This window comes from Arachis hypogaea, chromosome 11 (assembly GCF_003086295.3).
Source record: "Arachis hypogaea cultivar Tifrunner chromosome 11, arahy.Tifrunner.gnm2.J5K5, whole genome shotgun sequence".
Lineage (NCBI taxonomy): Eukaryota > Viridiplantae > Streptophyta > Magnoliopsida > Fabales > Fabaceae > Arachis > Arachis hypogaea.
In genome coordinates this window covers 137201739-137220500 of record NC_092046.1, presented here as the reverse complement: position 1 = coordinate 137220500, position 18762 = coordinate 137201739, and the positions used below count along the sequence as shown (strand labels likewise).

General features: G+C 33.8%; 1 protein-coding gene and 1 long non-coding RNA gene across 3 annotated transcripts; one reads left to right on the top strand and one right to left on the bottom strand.

Annotated features, from left to right (window-relative positions):
• Positions 1-1939: 1939 nt before the first annotated feature.
• Positions 1940-7496, bottom strand: LOC112722864 (calcium permeable stress-gated cation channel 1). 2 transcript variants are annotated; one of them, XM_025774046.3, is made up of 12 exons: positions 6875-7496; positions 6191-6537; positions 5942-6097; positions 5538-5673; positions 5262-5363; positions 4851-4967; positions 4681-4761; positions 4069-4409; positions 3738-3983; positions 3164-3488; positions 2845-3078; positions 1940-2692 (listed from the first exon to the last, which is right to left on the bottom strand). In XM_025774046.3, exons 2-12 carry the CDS (start codon positions 6502-6504, stop codon positions 2339-2341), a joined length of 2406 nt encoding a protein of 801 aa, XP_025629831.1. In that variant the 5' UTR covers positions 6505-6537; positions 6875-7496; the 3' UTR covers positions 1940-2338. The 2 variants fall into 2 exon arrangements, with proteins under 2 accessions (XP_025629831.1, XP_072063620.1); XM_072207519.1 differs by having other exon boundaries at positions 1940-2688; positions 2841-3078; positions 6875-7490.
• A 2562-nt stretch (positions 7497-10058) lies between these two features.
• Positions 10059-12700, top strand: LOC112722863 (uncharacterized). Its single transcript, XR_003812402.2, has 3 exons — positions 10059-10341; positions 10532-10639; positions 11747-12700. It is a non-coding gene; the product is annotated as an uncharacterized lncRNA (long non-coding RNA).
• The last annotated feature ends 6062 nt before the right edge of the window (positions 12701-18762 follow it).

The window sequence follows — 18762 nt, the reverse complement described above, 5'->3', positions numbered from 1 at the left end:
TTTTTTCATTTTTAAAATACATCGTGGGTTGATGGTGAATCAGTTTGTTACTCTGTAGTGGGGTAAATTCTTTCCTTGATTAAAAAAATAATAAACATGGAGGACCGTAGTAAAACGTTTGTTATATTGAATTCAATGTTTAACAAAAAAAAAAAAAGGGGGTAAAATAGTAAGAAAAAATTGAATACCAAATTTTCTTATTCCCATTATATATTGGTATAGTCCATTATATATTGTATTAGTATAAATTTGATTAATGAGTACACTTTTATGCGTAATTTTTTTAAAAAAATAAATATTGGACATAAAAAATATGTAAACCATATGTTGTAGATTTAATTATTCCAATGACTTTAGTTAATAATGATTTATTTTTCTTTATTCTTTAAATACTATTGTCCCATTGAAATAACTATTAATAAAATAAATATATTTTATATACTATCAGTTATTGTACTATAATGATATATTGATCACTTATATACTATTATATTATAGGCTATTATGTATAAAAAATACTTATAAAAAATAGTAAATAATTAATATTTTGTTGACGTAATTTTATTTTTATTATGGGCTATTTTATTTATATTTTATTTTTTATTTTGTTATTTATATTAATTATTTATATTTTAATAATTTTTAAAAAATATCATGAAAAATTAAAGATAAAAATATAATTAATAAATTTAATTTTAAAATATCATGTATCTTGAGTACGTAGTGTCAGTCTTCTTTACTAGGAGTGGTTCAGTTTTTAAATTCTATCGTGGGTAAACCAAATTTTTAATAAAAAAGAAATAGGGGCAAAAGAGGAAGAAAGAATTGGACACTAAACCTGTGTATCCCATTATATATTGATATATTGATATAGATATAGATATTTTATTTATATTTTATTTTTTATTTTGTTATTTATATTAATTATTTATATTTTAATAATTTTTAAAAAATATCATGAAAAATTAAAGATAAAAATATAATTAATAAATTTAATTTTAAAATATCATGTATCTTGAGTACGTAGTGTCAGTCTTCTCTACTAGGAGTGGTTCAGTTTTTAAATTATATCGTGGGTAAACCAAATTTTTAATAAAAAAGAAATAGGAACAAAAGAGGAAGAAAGAATTGGACACTAAACCTGTGTATCCCCATTATATATTGATATTGATATAGATATATTGATCACTTATATACTATTATATTATGGGCTATTATGTATAAAAAATACTTATAAAAAATAGTAAATAATTAATATTTTGTTGACGTAATTTTATTTACATCATTATTATGATTATAGTATAACGTTATTTATATTAATTATTTATATTTTAATAATTTTTAAAAAATATCATAAAAAATTAAAGATAAAAATATAATTAATAAATTTAATTTTAAAATATCATGTATCTTGAGTACGTAGTGTCAGTCTTCTCTATTAGGAGTGGTTCAATTTTTAAATTCTATCTTGGGTAAACTAAATTTTTAATAAAAAAGAAACAAGGCAAAAGAGGAAGAAAGAATTGGACACTAAACCTGTGTATCCCTATTATATATTGGTATAAATAAAAAATTGTATATAATCATCAAGTTATTATATGTTTAAATAACTTTTAAGTAATAAATTAAAAATGAGAAAGTCTCACGACAATACTTTCATTAAAATCTAATCAATATTTAACCATAAAAAAAAAGAGTGTATAATTTTATACCATTAAAAAATATTAATGATGACTAATTAATGACTACAAATCATAAAAATTTATGATAATATATGATTGGTTATTTATGTAAAACTCTTTTATAACGAAAATACAAGAAAATTATTTATAATAATGAGTAACCTTTTGATTGGTACGCAATTTGAAGGTTGTCTGTTATCCGAGAATGTACTCAAGGGAAGGAATGGACGTCTTTCAGATAAAAACGGAGCTCAATCTGAGGAAAAAACAAACATGAAAAAATACAATAAATATTTGTATAGGATAATTTACAATATACAGTCTCCCCTTGGAACAACGTTATTATTTATGCAATTGAAGATGATAAAGCATGTTTATCAACAAGAAAAGAATCTAAAACCATCAAGCAAGAAACTCTCGGCCGTACAGCATGCAGTCACTTTTCATCCCAAAACTATGCTGCTTACAAAGAATGTTGCATTGTCACTCAACAATTCAGCCTATGCTGCATGCGTGCAAACATGTCCTCATCGTATATTTGCACATCCATTCTTCTAGTCTCTCTGGTCAGCATTCAGCAACACCAATGATTGTTGGAAACCTCAAATGTACATTGATGAGATGTGATTCCTACTTAGTCCATGTCATGATTTGCTTTAAGGCTCTGGAGGGCTGCGAAATGAGGAATCAGGCAGAGAGGGAGATGATGCCCCACTAACACTAATTTTGCTGGGCACAGGTGTGCTCCTTCTAGACTGGCGTTCAGGCAGAGAGGGAGAGGATGCACCACTAACACTAATTTTGCTAGGCACAGGTGTACCCCTTCGAGATTGGCGTTTTGTCGGCACAGGAACACTCTCAGTTTCCCATTTCTGACTGTCTCCATCTTCGTCGTCATCCTCGTCAAGGCTTGCCTTGAAAACCGGATGAACATATGCATTCTGGAGGTATGCTTTCAGGTTTAGGTTTGGTTCTGTTGCTCGTTCTAATGTGTCTTTCATCATTGCTTCCTGTGTCAGTGTAAAAAGTTCACAAAAGGCAAATGATATTATGGTTCAATGATTCACCTTTTGACATTTACATCTCAATTTTAGGATAATATCTAACAAATCAGTCAGCAATAATTGATTTATTCTTAACCATGAAAACAATTAAGACATGCCTGTAAGGGATATTTAACAAATGCAGATTCGAAACGGCCTTTGCAGTATCTATGGAACCATATGGTCAATATTGGCAGTGCAATGAGAAAGGGAGTTGATTGAGCAGCCTTTTTGGTGGTCAGAAGTCCCATTAGAACTATCTGTGAGATTATCAATGCAATCACGATTCGAACATGGACATCAGGCCAGAATGCTGCGCCACTCTCATACTCTTGATTATAAACATTAATTATCTGCAATCAAGTGGTAGGAGTAATATATGAGAACAAATCACAAGGACTATTAAAGTCAACCTTGAAATGGTACACAAGCCGGTACCTGATGACGGAACACAACATAGGCCAGACCAAAGAAAACTATTATGAAAGGAAGAACAGTAGGGGTCACTGGAGCATAGACTAGGCCCAACAAAAAGTACAGTTGTATACGAGGCTCTCCAGTGTTGAAACCAATACTTCCAGCATCCATGGCCTCTTCCCTGTCCTTTTCTGTCTTCACCAGGAAGAAATTTTTTAAATGATATATGATAAGTGGTTTCAACATCAAAACCTCTGCAGCTATCCCAGCCCATCCATCAACCATTATGTAACTAATGAAGAAACTTGCTTTTAAGGGAATTGCAGTGCCAATTGTTATAGGATATCTGACAAGAAAGAAAAGAAGAGAGGGAAATCACACTTTGAACAATATATGCATCCAAATTTAACTTTGAAAAGAATGGTTCTTAAATGGTTAAAGCATCTCTAAAGGTAAGATTTTCTTTCTACTCAATTCATATGAAGTAATCTACCAATTAGATCACACATACAAGCTTACCACAAAACACAAAACAATTTTAACACTGATTACAAACAAGAGAGAAAAGCAGTTAATTCTATGGTCAACAACTTACTCATTGGCTGACTGATGAAGGAAGGTGTCCAGCTGTTGAAATGCTGTTCCAGTAAGTAAGTTCCCCAGAAATATATTTACAAAATTGAAGATATAATATCTAGCAGCTGCTCTCCTCTCTAGTGATGATATTGATCCAAATCCTTCAAATTTTGCCATGATCATCAATATTGTTGGCAAAAAGATGAGAAACAGCTTCAATGCAATACCAGGTAGAAAACCTTGTATGAATGATTTAATAAAAGGGCTGCACAATAAAGTATGTCCAAATAAGTACTCAAGCATGTGTAAGGCATTGTATATTCAGAGGTTTTCTAGAAGATTAGACTTACACACTAATGATCGGCTCCAGCCACGGTGCTGATTTCCGAATTCCATCAAGACTTGCTAGAGTTTGTACAAATGCAATGGGAATCATAAAAAAGAAAGTGAGAAAAAAGAATGCAACAGCCATGATTAGCCTCCTGATAGTGAGAGAAACGTATGGAATTGCCAAGTTTGACCAATAGACATCCCGTGGTTCTGGAGCCCACTCGGTCAACCAACTTGTTGGGTTTCTGGTTTGTTGAGTTTGTGCACAAACTGCCGCACCCCACCGAGATTTAAATGAGACAAACGCAGCAGGCATGGTAGATTTGGGGTCATTAGTGACCTTATCCCTCTCCAAAGCTATCTACAAAAGGTGATAAAGTTGGATCATTGAAACCATCATGAAATGACCCAACATAAGGTCCATAATTTCTAGGGATACCATCCTAAGACTGAGATTTTGTGTCAGACAATTTCCTTCAGCATCTGTTAAGGTTCCAAAATTTAATTTGCGAAGACTATTAAGTGAACAATCAGAATATAATCCATGGCAACAATAAGCAAGGAAACCAGTCATGAAGCAGTTACACAAGTGAAAAAAAAAATCTTAAAAGCATCATAATCATAATACTTACTTCTTTTGAAAGCCTATCAATTTCAGCATTGTGATGATCAATAGCATCCACTTTTGCTCCACAAAGGCCAAGGAAACCAGTCTGGTAAAAGCATGCAAGAAGAAGAGATTGTGATAAATCTGATGGTGGTTATGACAATTTTGAAGGGATTCTAAATTAAACTTAAATACCTTAATTTCAGGCCTTTGTGAAGTTCTTTCAAGTTTATTTTGATAATAAACAAGCCAATTCTGCAACTTCTTCTTCTTCTTAACCAACTTTGCTAGCGTGTTGGCATTGTAAACAACCTGCATAGAAGCCACAATAAATAGGTTAGCACATACTATTGTTTCCCTCTGAAAGGCTCAAGTGAAAGCAGAAAAAATAATTTGATATGATATATCGAGTTAATAATGCTCTCCACCTTTCACATACAACATTTCCGAATATAAAAAACAATAAATGAATGTCAAAGTGCAGCATAAATGGAATATTTAAAAGCAGAAACCAGCAAGTGATTCTTAAATTGTTGAGGTCAGAATCAGCAAGATGATTAATGAATTCAACATTCTGACAATGCAGTGAACACGGTAGGAACCAACCTGGTGAGTGAGATAGGTATCTGGATGATTAACTAGAAAAAAGTGCTCCACAAGCTCACCAACAGATTCATCAGGATCTGGCGGAATATTTCGGACAAGCACCTAAACATAAATATCTCGTGTGAGCAAAATATGCACAATTGAGTACCTCAAGTATCTCAAGGATAAAATTAGATAATTTGGCCTAAAACTGCATTTCCACCAAACAAATAAGTATAAGGCTGCTTAATTTGAACAGAAAATTCATACCTAAAAATAGAGAGTGAAAAATTTTACCGTGAATTGATCGGCACGACGTTTTTCGGATGCAAGAAAATGCAGTCTCATTGCGGCAACTTTTTCATACTCCTTTAGCAAAACAAAGCATGTCAAGAAGGTAAATGCATAAGCAATTACTATGTGTGCCCAAAACCTGAAATAGAGAACAAAAGCTTTAGTAAAACACAAGATTCAATGCAATTTACTGAATATGTGATAACAATATCTAGAGCATATATATTCATGTAAAGCAATTTAGCTTTTCCCAGTAATTAAGGTTGAGCCTAGTCAATAAATACTAGCCCAAACAGGCAGGAAAACATGTTGGCATGGAGTTAGTCTTGAATTTGAAAAGAATTTAATGAACATCAAGAAGCAGCAGCAAATCAATAAACTGAATGGAAAGGAAGCAACTTTGAAACCTTTGAGATCCGCTTTGGACATTTGAAATTGAGATTCTGTCAATGTCACTAGAAGTTAAGTTTTTTAGCTTCGAATTTGCTAGCCCGTCACTTGTCCAATTCACAGGAACCAGAACTGCCCATGCCAAGAATGCTATTGGAACAAAGATTTTAAGCCTGCACAACAAAAGCAGAGAACATCAAGATCATATCCTCCTTTTTCTGATACATGTGATATTCAATTATTCATAGTTCTCTCATTGTTCATACCCTATCAAGTATATCCGCAAGTAAACAACAGAGTCCAATCCAGCATGATCAATGAGCTCCAATTCTGGCATTCTAATTGCAGCTGGCATCCAATTCAAGAACCTAACGTATGATTTCCAATCTAAATTGACGAACTTGCGCATTAAAGTTCCTCCGTGTACGGGATCTGTTCTTAACCCCTTCAGATACCATTTTGGGAAGTATACTCGATCATTAAAAGGTTGAAGCCTCAGAATAGCAAAGGCAACAAAGAAAATAAATGCACTCAAAATGTTTATGGCAGCTGCTAGCGCAATATCAGAAAGTGTAGCCATCTTCTTTCCTCTCTAGAGTTGATGCACCTCTTCCTGTAGACAAGTTTTAGAGAAATGTATAAAGTTGGTTTCAACACACAACTAATCTAAACCAATTTCTCAGTGGAAATACCAGAAGATCATGCTTTTTCCATAAAACATAAGGTTACATGAATACTATTTTTTTAATTCTGTTTACCGCTTTCTGTTATCAGATTGCCTGAAAAAACAAATTCAACATGGCTGTGGCCAAAACAGACACAAAAAGAAAGTTCCCTTTTTTGTTTAAAAATGCACCAATACCCGGAATCACATCAAATCGCTTGAAATTGCATTCTAAGGTATGGGATATGACTAAAAGAAACGAAGGCGGGGAAAAGAGGGGTGTTACCTGGAAAAGCTGAAGATCCAAAGTTGAATAAAAGGGTGTTAGGATATCTTGGAATGAGAACGAAGGGAAGTAGATTCGTGTAGAGTTTTGCAGTGAAATCTTCGTAGAAGACACGCCACGTTCAGAGATGGCACTTTCCCAGGTTACACACAAAACAGAAGCCTTCAGTTAGACGCAGATAGAGAGAGAGTGTGTGTGTGTGTGTGATGAGATTGGTTTGCATAGAAAGGGAAATGAGGAAGAAGAGAGAGAAGGAAGACAACAACGTTGGTGAACATAACAATAATCTCTGCTCCTTTTGGTTGCTACCATAGTGTACACTAGCTTAATACAAAGTGATGCGTGATTATCTGAAAATGACCAATATTTCCATATTAGATTTGATATCAAATTATCAATAACCAATAATAATAAAAATATGCGAATAAAATTAGAACTTGAATAAATGAATAATAAGCTAAGCTGGCTCTCAGCTTCGAGCGAGGACTCCAACACCAACAGTGTGTCGGTAAGGTGCCACGTGGACAGTAGGCAGGCAACGGCTACTTTTACTTGGTTCATTGGTTGTGTGTTGGGTGTGGTTGTTGCTGGAAAGTATTGGATTCACGCGCTAATTAGGGAGCGTGAAAAGTAAGAATGCAAAGGGTATATAACCTGAAGCTGAACGGGGGATTAGTTAGCGACGGCGTACCCGCGTTCAGAACCGTGTCTCTTTTGGGGCAATGGTCCACGTGGCAATATCTCCTTACACTAATGGTTAGGAAGTGGTCCCAAAACTTTTTGGTTAGGGTAACCACTAACCAACCACAATGGCAATTGGCATGCATAGAGGTTTAACTTTTAACTTTTTAAGTGATTAATAGTTTTTATTTTTACTTTATATTTAAATTAATATTAACCATTTTTGTATATTACAAATGTTAAAGCTAGGAGCTCAATTATTATGATTTGACCACAGATAACCCTTAGTTAAGTGTGTGGTCTGCAATTCGCACATCGCTAATCCCACGTTAGGACTTGGGAGTTATATTATCGTCAATACTCGGTTCTTATAATATTGGGTCCGAAATTAATTACTGCTCAACGGCCAATAGGAGAAGGACTGTAGAAATTGTGTCAACTCAGTTATGATATTAACGACGTGAGTGGGGTCAAAGCACCTCACTATAATCATACATTAAAATACAAATTAAACTAAAGGACAATTGGTGGAATAGAAAATTGGATGTCACTCCCCAAAATAGTAGTAGCTGTCCTTTTCTTATTAATGGAACAAGTTATGCGACCCTACTTAGGGTTGGATTGCTTTCTATTTTGATTTAGATACAGCTAGATACTTTTTTTATAAATGCAACGATGACGTTTGATTCCATGATTCATGAAGAAGCAATCCTCCTAACAGAGCTTGAATAATCAAACGAAATTGCCTTCTATATATTAAAAAAACGATAGAGAGCACATATACATGCTGAAATTAAATGAAGCAATATATATAAGCGTCTTTTTTGTTGGTTGTCTTCTATATATTAAAGTATATTAATGGATTGACAAGTATTGAAATTGCCTTACTAGGAAACTTAGCTTATGCTTCTTCTACACAGATATTTGTGTCCTATATATATTGTAAGACACAAAACGGAATTGCTATGGTAGCAATAGCATAGTTAAATCGCACCATTTCATTCAGTTCTATTGATGGTTGCCGTGTAAAGTATAAGGGCCCCATAGAAAACGAAAAGGGTATTGAATTTGGTCATTTGGATCATTTTTTTTTGCAACGGTACTTTTAGTTATTGAATGCGTTATCTATAAGAAGGTTGGCAGGTGGGAAAGCCAATAATTCACCTATACAAGGGGAAATATCATGGGCTTGCATTAATCACCTCTCTCTATATGATTTTGTTTCTAGCTAATATGATAAGATTAACATTTCTATTGTTATTAATTCATGGATGGATCGTTGTGAATAGCCCACTCACCTTTGTCTCGTTTGATTTACATCAATAATTATTTGTCTAGATGCATGCATGACAAGTTGACAGCTACTGTTTCCTTAGCAGATACTATATGATACATATACATAACTACGTACTCTGGACTTTGGAGGAAATACCATCTTTACGTGGATGTCTGCCAAAGAAATGTTACATTTTGGGTCAAACTGAATTTGATGACTCTTGAACCTTAAGTTAGCTAGATTGAAAGCATGAAAGGACAACTTTTCTCCTTAGTTTAATTTGTATTATTAGTATTAGTATATATTTGAAACTTGAAAGTCACTAAATTAAACCTTACTACACCTACCTTGAGACAGGATATCCTAATGTACCAATAAAGTCCCCCCTCCCCCAACCAAAACATGCCATATTCAAGTAAAAAATTTTGCATATATATATATTGAATTCAAATATGCCTATAATAATAATAATAATAATAATAATAATAATAATAATAATAATAATAATAATAATAATGAAGTATTGTTAAAATTAAAGTCATATTTTTTATATTTTAGTGATATTTTTTAGCAATATTTTTTAAAATATTGTACTCATCGTAATCACTATTACATACTTGACTTTTATTAATATTTAAAAAATGTTATCAAATCATATTAAAATATTACCTATGTATATTAGTAACATTTTAACAAATGTTAAATATATATATTCTATGTTATTAAAGACTTTTTATTAACATTTTTCTAAAGATTTAATATTTAGTAAAATGTTACAAAAGATATTCTATAGTAATATTATGAGAAATGTTACAATAGACCATTCATGGTAACACACTACAAGAAAAAGCGTATTTTTTGACGGCTTGCTGTCGATATTTAAAAAAAAAATAAAAATAAAATAATAAAATCGATATCCTGGTCGTCGATTTTTTTATGATGCATTAACCCTGTCTTAATTATCATCATATTGTCGACGAACCAGGGGTTGAAAATACTTTTATTTTAAAATCGACAGACATGACGTCTATTTTTATATTTAAAATATCGACAATATTTTTGTCGATAAATTTGAACGGTCTAGATTACTTTCTAAAATCAAATAAATGGTGTGGATTTAATGTATAAAATAGACGCTAAAGGCGTTCCTTTTTTTCAAATTAAAATCAACAAATATGCTGTCAATTTTTATTGCTAATTAAAAACACAACCCCGTGTCCACTTCCCACCTCTAAGTTCAGAAACACAATTTTACCCCAAATTCCTCATTTTCTCATAAACCCTCATTTTACCCCAAATTCACCAACCCTCATTCTCCACTGTCGGTGTCACGGTTGCGCCGCCGTCACTCCGTTTGCTCGCACCGCCGTTGCGCTCTGTTGCTGCCGTTACTATGTTTGCTCGCGCCGCCGTCGCTCCGCTGCTGTCATCGCTCCTTCTCTCTGTTGCCGCCGTCGCTCCTCCTATTTTGGTCCTTTTCTGCTCTCTCAATCAAGCTTACAATAACCAGGTATCTTTTTCTGACTGTTACTGAACTCTTTTTAGAGCCAACTTCAGTTTCATTTGGAAATTTCCTATTTCAGGTGGAAACTATGACCTAATCGTAATCTCCTATTTTCTAAATTTAGAAATCATGGTCATGTTTATTCTGGTTCTATTTTATTTTAAGATCTAAGACTATGGTGTGATGTTAATGTCAGAGGTTTGGTCCTCTACGAGAATTGCGTGAGGAGGAAGGAGAAGAGGGTCACTGAGAACAATTCAAGGCCTCGTCGAATTGCTCTCTTTGTTGAGCCTTCTCCTTTTGCGTGAGTCCCCCACCTTTTTGCTGTTATTGCTTCTTCATTATGTGGATCGTTTGAAATTGAAACCCCTTTTAGTTTGTTCTATTCTAGAATTACAAAACATTGGGTTTTGGATTATTGCTATAGCTATTGAAATTGCCGTGTCAAGTGTTAACTTTGTGATTATTGGATAGCGTTTATCATTAGTCAAAAGTTATAAGTATAATTGCAAGGACTATGGCTGCCATGAAGGAGCCAAGAATCCATTTATTCCTACTCATCCTTCTTGAGATGGCTGTCAAAATCTTCTTGCTTTTATCGATGTTATCATCCACTCCATGAAGCTGCATTACATATTGCGTATATGGTTTGTTAGTATTTTGGTGACTAGTACTAAATCTTGAAATGAAATTAAGTTACCGTGTTGTGGGCATGAAGTAGTGACTAGCGTTGTTGATGCAAATCTTGGAGGATGGAGGCGCCAAGCTCCTCTGTTTCCAGCATGCTTCTCCTGCCCTCCTTTATTCTTTTAGACGACTGATTCAATCTCTCTGTAGACATCACCAGTCTTCCCTTGTGATCATTTGATGATACCTGCATGCTATCATCATTACATCATCTAATTAACTCCCAAAACAGAGCAAGAAGAATGATACCAACCGCTAATGTATCAGCCTATCCCAGTTCCAACAACTCATCATCATTATTATTAGCAGCCGATGTGATTCTTTTAAGTTCACTTTTCAAGTTGTTCAAATTAGTTTTGTATTCCCTTAACTTGACAAGAAGAGATGCCTTCATGCTTTCTTGCAAACTCCTAGCTTCAAGCTTTATTTTTCGAATCTAGATATACATTCTTTTCTGGAATGCCAATCAATCTGTACCTTTTTCTATGGCAAATATCCAATACTAGTCTAACCTTTATGTTGGAATAAAACTGCTTAAATTTAAAATTTATCATCATTCCAACTTTCTTAGATACTGCATGTTATTTCTGTTCTTATTTTTTATTTTGTTGATTTATTTCCAAATAGAAAGCTGAATATAACACTTGTGAACATAGTGAATAGCTATGACATTAAATTATTTTATTGATTTACTTGTGTGAAGGTTAATTATTTTCCTGTGCAGTGGTAAGCTTGCTGACTTGCAATTTGGGAGCATTTATTTGCTAGCTGCTGGATTCTGTCTCTTTTTGGTTGACAGATTCTTCTAAGTAACTGAGTTTATGTGGTAAAAAAATCTTTACAATTAAAATATTCGAACATAGAATTGAAGATGGGATCCATTTAGAGAGAGAGTGAGAGATTATTGGCATCAGAATTCCTTGGTCTCCCTTTTACAAATTATAGACGTTTGAAGAATTGTGGATAGATTTGAATAGCCTAGCAAGTTGATTGAGTAATGGGTATTGTCTGGGTTTATATACCAATATCTTAAATAGTTTGGGCGTAAATATGAATCCAGGATTTTGTGTGTCCTTAGCCCCTATTATACAATTTCTCACTAACTGTTCACCAAATACAAGTAGGAGCTTGCAAAAATGATCCTGGATCAGTTTTGGACTACCTCTCTGCTCATTTACATTGAAGGAACACTCAAATGGACTATGTTGCAGGCTTGCCATATCTTCATCCTTTCATTGAATTTGGAGTTTTTTCTAGGGCACATACACAGAAATACCATAGATGGTGTGTTACTAAGGATAAATAAGGTCTTGCGAGTGTTACTAGTGTGTGGATACTGTTTTGGCTCTAAAATATTATTATACAGTGTGGTATTGCATACTTGCATGTCTCAGCAAAACATGGCTGTTACACTACTGGTTCTTGATTATAAGTTAATTAATTTTGTGAATTACCATCCTTATCCTTCCCAAACGTAGTAGTTATAAACCCATGTTTAGATTATTGTAGATGTCATCCATCTGTAAAGTCCTTTATGCTTTTTGGGTAATAGAATTCCATCAGGATCACATTGGTGTCATGGTGTGTGGATATTTTCCAACTATAAAGTTTGAGAGCGAGGACGTCTAAGACAAAATATGAAGTTTATCCTTATATTTAATAACATCTTGTTACCAAATTTACTTTGGCTTCCTTATGTTCTTTAATTTTCATTTTTAGCTTTCTAATATTTAGTATAAATTTTATTTTTATATAGAAGTTTATTTTTCTAATATTTTGTATAAATTTTATTTCTATATTTAAAAGTTTATTTGTATTAATTATCTACTATTTTTCAAATAGAAAAAATAATTAAAAAATATAGCTATTAAAATCGACGTCAGTGTGGTCGCTTTTTAAATTTAAAATAGACAATAAAAAACAAAATACAGACAAAGAATATATCGACGGCAATGTTGTCGATTTTATTAAGTATTTGTCGGTATCTAAATAATTAAATCGACAGCTCTTTTGTCGATTTTATTAAGAAGGCAAAAGTTCTCAAACTCATATTATAGACGGAAATACTGTCGATTTTATTAGATTATTATCGACAGCTTAGCAAGCCGTCGATTCTATTAGAACTTTTAAAAATCGACAAGTTTAATAGCAACCACTTCCGTCGTCAATTTTGTCGTCGATTTTTAATATTATCGACAGCTTGGCCGTCGATTTTAACGATGTTTCTTGTAGTGACACTTATAGAAATGTTACAATAGATATTTTTTGTAATACTTAAAAAATTTTTACCATAGATATTTTCTGTAACACTTAGAAAAATGTTACCATAAATATTTTTTGTAACACTTAAAAAACGTTACCATAAATATTTTTTATAACACTTAGAAAATCTCACAATAAGTCTTTCTAAGAACACTTTAAAAAATATTACAATAGATCTTCATTCTATAGCAATACTCTAATATAAATGTTACAAAAGATCTTTGTTAACAACATTAGAAAAGTATTATCATTAATTTAAATAAACAAAATATTCTATACATACTCACTATACAAATTAAACCCAAAACATCTAATTTGAATGATTTTTATATACATAAGCATACTTGACTACAATTAAAAAAATTGATTAAACAGGATTACAAAATGAAAAACGTGATACATAAATGATTGAGACACTCAATTATCCATAAATAATGATTCTAAGATTAAAATGCACATCCTTCTACTGATATCTATGGGTAATTATTTAAGAAGTTACTGTTTCCAATATATATAATTAAATATGATAAACAGATTTGAGTACCTTTTTAGATCTTACTCTCAGGTTTGTACAAGCGCAAACTATATTACTACAATTAAGAAATAAGGTGTCCCTTCTCAGAAGCTACTTTTAGTATAGAATATCCTTAGTTCACACTAAATAAAGACATCAATACTAATGGTTATCAGTGGCTAAGATAAGAGGGTTGAATCTTAGCTACTTTCTCTGCTGAATATTACTTTTTCTTTCTCAAGGAAACTTAGGAGATATTTTCACTTTTGTCTCGTGGTCAACTGAGAGCCATTTTCATTTTTGTCTCTTGAGTAACAGAAACAGAAAAGTAGAAGAGAAGAAGAAATAACACCTAGATATATCCTGGTTCAGCTACAAGGTACAATGTAGCCTACATCCAGTTTCCATCACAACAATGATAGAATTTCACTATCTCTTTTTCAAGATTACAAACACCAATGCTTCCCTAGGATCTACCCAATCCTATTTGGGACAAATCCAGATTCTAAACCCAATCTGAACTTGACTAGGACTCAAACCTAGTTTTCAATAACAAAGTGCTAACCCAACTTGTAAGGGAATCCCACAGGATCATGACACAAGACATAACGATGTACAACGAAACTCTGAGACATCTTATGCCTTTTTCTCATAGTTTTAATTCACTGCCTTTTACCTCTCATTGGCTTTTTCATACAAACCTCACCATGTTTGCCTTTTACAATGAGACTCAGACAGATCCAAACTGAGAAAAAGAAAATACAAAATAAACTACATGAAGAAGAAGAACTCTAACAGCTTGAGTAGCTATGAGAGTGAATTCTGTGCTTTTCACTTACTCTCCTTGCCTTCAACCCTTAGCCGTTCACCCTTAATATAGAAGGGTGAAGCTTCCAAGGTTGAAAGAAGTTCAACCCTCATGCAGTCTTTCTTCTCCAACATCAGAGTAGCAGCGGCTTCAACAGAGAGGAGGGAGAGGACCGAGGCTGGTGCATGCATGCTCACCTCTTCTCTCTCATCCTTTTTCTTCAAGCTTCTTCAATCTTGACCATTGAACTTGACTTTGGCCCTAAGTTTTTATTCTGATCGTTGATTTCTTCTGAACCAAGATGGCTTCACGTTCTCCATTGTTACCTCTTCCATACTTGAGACCTTGAAGCTTTCTTCTTTGATCCTCAATGTAGCACAAAGGAGGAAATAAACTTTTGTTGTGTTTGATCGAAGGAACTAGCTACTGGGATGTAGCCTTCTTTTCTTTGCTTTGATTCGGCAAAAATCTTTTTGCCTTTCTTCACACCTAATCTCTGAGCTTTCCATTTTCTTTTTTCTTCTTCTTGGATAAGAGATTGATTTGACCGAAGAAAGAGAGATAAGCAAGAAGAAAGAAAAGCTTTTGGTGGAAGCTTTCAAGGGAATTAAATTGAATTTAATTCCAAGTTCCAGTAACCAAGAATGTGTATAACGTATGAAGCTTGTGGACCCTTGGTTCTTTTCTTTAATTCTTCATGGGTTTCGAAGGATTTGGGCCTCTTTGGATTTTTTTTCTCTTTTTAACATTCAACCACCTGATTTAAAACACTTTGGTATGAGGCCACCTTTGTTTGGTGATCGAGATGAGCTTTCTTTAAATGGGCTATAAAGAAAAATAATTTTCTTTCCTGCACACTAAACCAGATTCATCAAACAAACAATTTGAAACAATTTATTAAACACTTAATAATACTTTTAATAATGTTTGTTCATCATAATATTACTTTTAATAATACTTTTAATCCATGTGAATTCTCCACCAAAGACTTCCTGCTTCATCTCTGCAATATCCATCAAAATCAGATCCACTTCCCCCAAGCTACCTTTTGATTTCAATGCTTGGATTAAGAGTAAGCAATCTAATTCTATCAAAACATTGCTTAATCCTAAATTACTTATTATGATCATTGAATTTCTTATAGCATTTGCTTCTGCCGCCAGTGCTGAACATGAAGCAATTATCTCTGTTACTCCCAACAGAAGCTTTTCATCTGTGTCTCTGATCACAACCGCGGTTGCTGCCTTCCTTGTGATTGCTCTGAATGCTGCATCAACATTAGCTTTTAACCAACCCTCTGACGGTGCTCTCCAGGTAATGTGCCCCACTCTATCTCTACTGATTTTGTGTTTGTTGATTATGTCTGATTGTATGGATTTTCTGTATTCCTGTTCTCCTGTTTTGGCTTTCATGATCGTCAAATTAGAATTTACCTCCTTTTTTGGTATATTGCTCTATTTTGTGTCTTCCAAATCTCCCAGCATAAGACTGCAACTCTACTAATCATGATGTCTTGTTCTTTCCCTTCAATTTGCTTTATCTTCAAAATATTTTCTAAGAACCGATTCCCAAAAGATGAAACTGTCTCTTTTGTTGGAATGCACTGAGATTGCGCTCCAAACCAAGTAGCTTTAGTCCACAGGCATAGAAAAAGGGCGTGTTCAGTTATTTCCTCTTCCTCATGACAAATCTGACACATTGGTGTCTTAGTTAACTTCTTTTTGTGTAAATTAGAGTTTACTGGTACAACATTTTGAGAAGCTTTCCACAAAAACATTTTTAACTTTTTGTGGTACTTGTAACTCCCATATACCTTTCCATAACTCCCTCCAATCTGCTCTAGTTATTGAGCTCGAAGGCTTTTGTTGTTGTTTTCTTGCCGACACTTCCTTTCTTGCTATGTAATATCCCGATTTAATAGTGTACATCCCATCCTGTTTATATGGCCAGTATAAGAAATCTTCCCTTTCCCTCAGATTAATAGGTGTTTGAAAGATTTTTTGAATCATATGTTGGGAAAATTCTGCTTCAATCTTAGCTCTATTCCACTCTTCTCCTCTTATTATTAGCTCACATACCCTCCTATTCATGTTGCCCGTCCTATCACTGCTTTTTGTCATGCCTGCAATCCAATTATCTTTTCCTTTTACTATTTTTCTCCATTTTTCACACACCATTTGCCATTTCTTCTAAAAAAATCTCTCCCAATTAAGAGGCTTTTCCACACCCATGATGCTCGCTTTTGAACTTGCGCATCCCAAAAGTCCGAGTTGGAAAAATATATGGATTTTAAAATTTTTATCCACAATGCTTCTGGAACCTTAATCATCCTCCAAGCTTGCTTCGCTAGGTGGACAATATTTTGACATTGAAAATCTTTAAATTCTAACCCACTTTTCAGCTTGCACTTGCTAATGGTTTCCTAATCCTTCCAATGTATGCCTCGGTCTCTACCTGGTGCTACCCACTAAAAGCGGGTAATTCTTGCACTTAGTCTTTGACAGAAATTGTTGGGAAACATGATCACATTCATAGCATATGTCGGGATAGCTTGTATCACTGACTTTATTAAAACCTCCTTACCTGCTTGATTCAAAAGTTTTTCCTTCCAGTCATCCATCTTGTTCATAACTCTCTCTTCAATCCATCCTAGAGCCCTGCTTTTTTATCTTCCCCACTGAGCTGGGAGGCCCAAATATTTTCCCGGATTATCTCAAGCTGACATTCCCAAGACTTCCTCTATGCTTACCCTTACTTGTATTGGAACCTATCTTTCGTAGGTGATCCCTGATTTTTTCACATTGATCTTTTGACCTGACACTTCCATATATTCATTTAGTATAAGTATTTTCTGGTAGATTTCCTCTTCTTTTGCTTCATCCAAAATAATACAATCATCTGCAAAAAGGAGACGAGTGAGAATTGGAGCTCCTGGTCTGATTTTGAACCCCGAGATTCAGCCTCTCTATGTGCTTCTTCCATGAGGATGGAGAAAATCTCAACAACTAATATGAATAGGTATGGTGATAAAGGATCACCTTGTCTAAGTCCTCTTTGCGGATACACCTTTTCTGTTAAATTTTCGTTCACTTTAAATCTATAATTTGCATTCTTAACACACATCATCACTAGTTGCACCTACTCTTTTTGGAACCCAAAAGCTAGAAGGACTCTAAAAATCCCACTCCAAGTGGTCGTAGGCCTTTTTCATGTCTAGCTTGATTGCCAAATTTCCTGAAGCTTCTTTTTCTTTCTTTTCTAAATTGTGATATGCTTCTTGAACTATAACTATGTTATCCTGAATTTGTCTCCTGCCCATAAAAGCACTTTGAATAGGTGAAATTAGCATGTTGAGCCATTTTCTTAACCTCATGACCATGATTTTTGCAATGATTTTGTAAATATAATTGCAACAACTTATCGGTCTCAAATGATTAAGGCTCTCTAATTGCTTGATTTTTGGAATTAAGACCACAGTAGTTTCTCCCATACTCTCTGGTAATCTTTTGTTCACGAAAAAATCTTTGACCATATCTCCAACTTCCTTGCTTATGTCGTCCCAGTGCTTTTGAAAGAAAGGTTCATTTAATCCATCAGGTCCCGGTACTCTAAGAGCTCCTATACTGAAGGCAGCCTCCCTTATCTTACTGTCCTTAATTTCTTCCATTAAATCAACATTGATTTCTCGTGTGACCCTATTCGGAATCTTGCTTATGCACCCTTGCCAATATGTTCTGGTTGAAGTTTTAAATATATTTCCAAAATGCTCCTCAATCATCCTCATAATATCCTTCTTCACAAATCCAATTACCATCCTTATTTTTCAATCTTTCTATTCTGTTTCTATCTCGCCTCTGAATGGTGGTTGCATGAAAAAAGAAAGTGTTTTTATCACCCCACCTGAGCTACTTCAGTCTTGCCCTTTGTCCCCAAAATTTTTCTTCTTGCTTCCAAAGATTGGCTATTCTTGATTTTATTTCAATAATCTACTCCTGCTGTCTTTCTGATAGATCCGAATCTTGTAGTTTCTGCAATATGGTGCTTAGATTGGCAATCTCTTTGTCCAATCTTGAGAAGATTTTTTTGCTCCATTTCTTCAATTCTTGTGTGCAGTTCTTTATTTTTCTGCTAATTTCTGCCATGCTTCTTCACTTTC

Coding starts and splice junctions, on each gene's coding strand:
- LOC112722864 (XM_025774046.3), bottom strand. CDS start 6,504: ATGGCTACACTTTCTGATATTGCGCTAGCAGCTGCCATAAACATTTTG. Junction 4,762..4,850: donor CACAAAGGCCTGAAATTAAG/GTATTTAAGTTT, acceptor TGCTTTTACCAG/ACTGGTTTCCTTGGCCTTTG. Junction 3,489..3,737: donor CTTCATCAGTCAGCCAATGA/GTAAGTTGTTGA, acceptor CTTTCTTGTCAG/ATATCCTATAACAATTGGCA.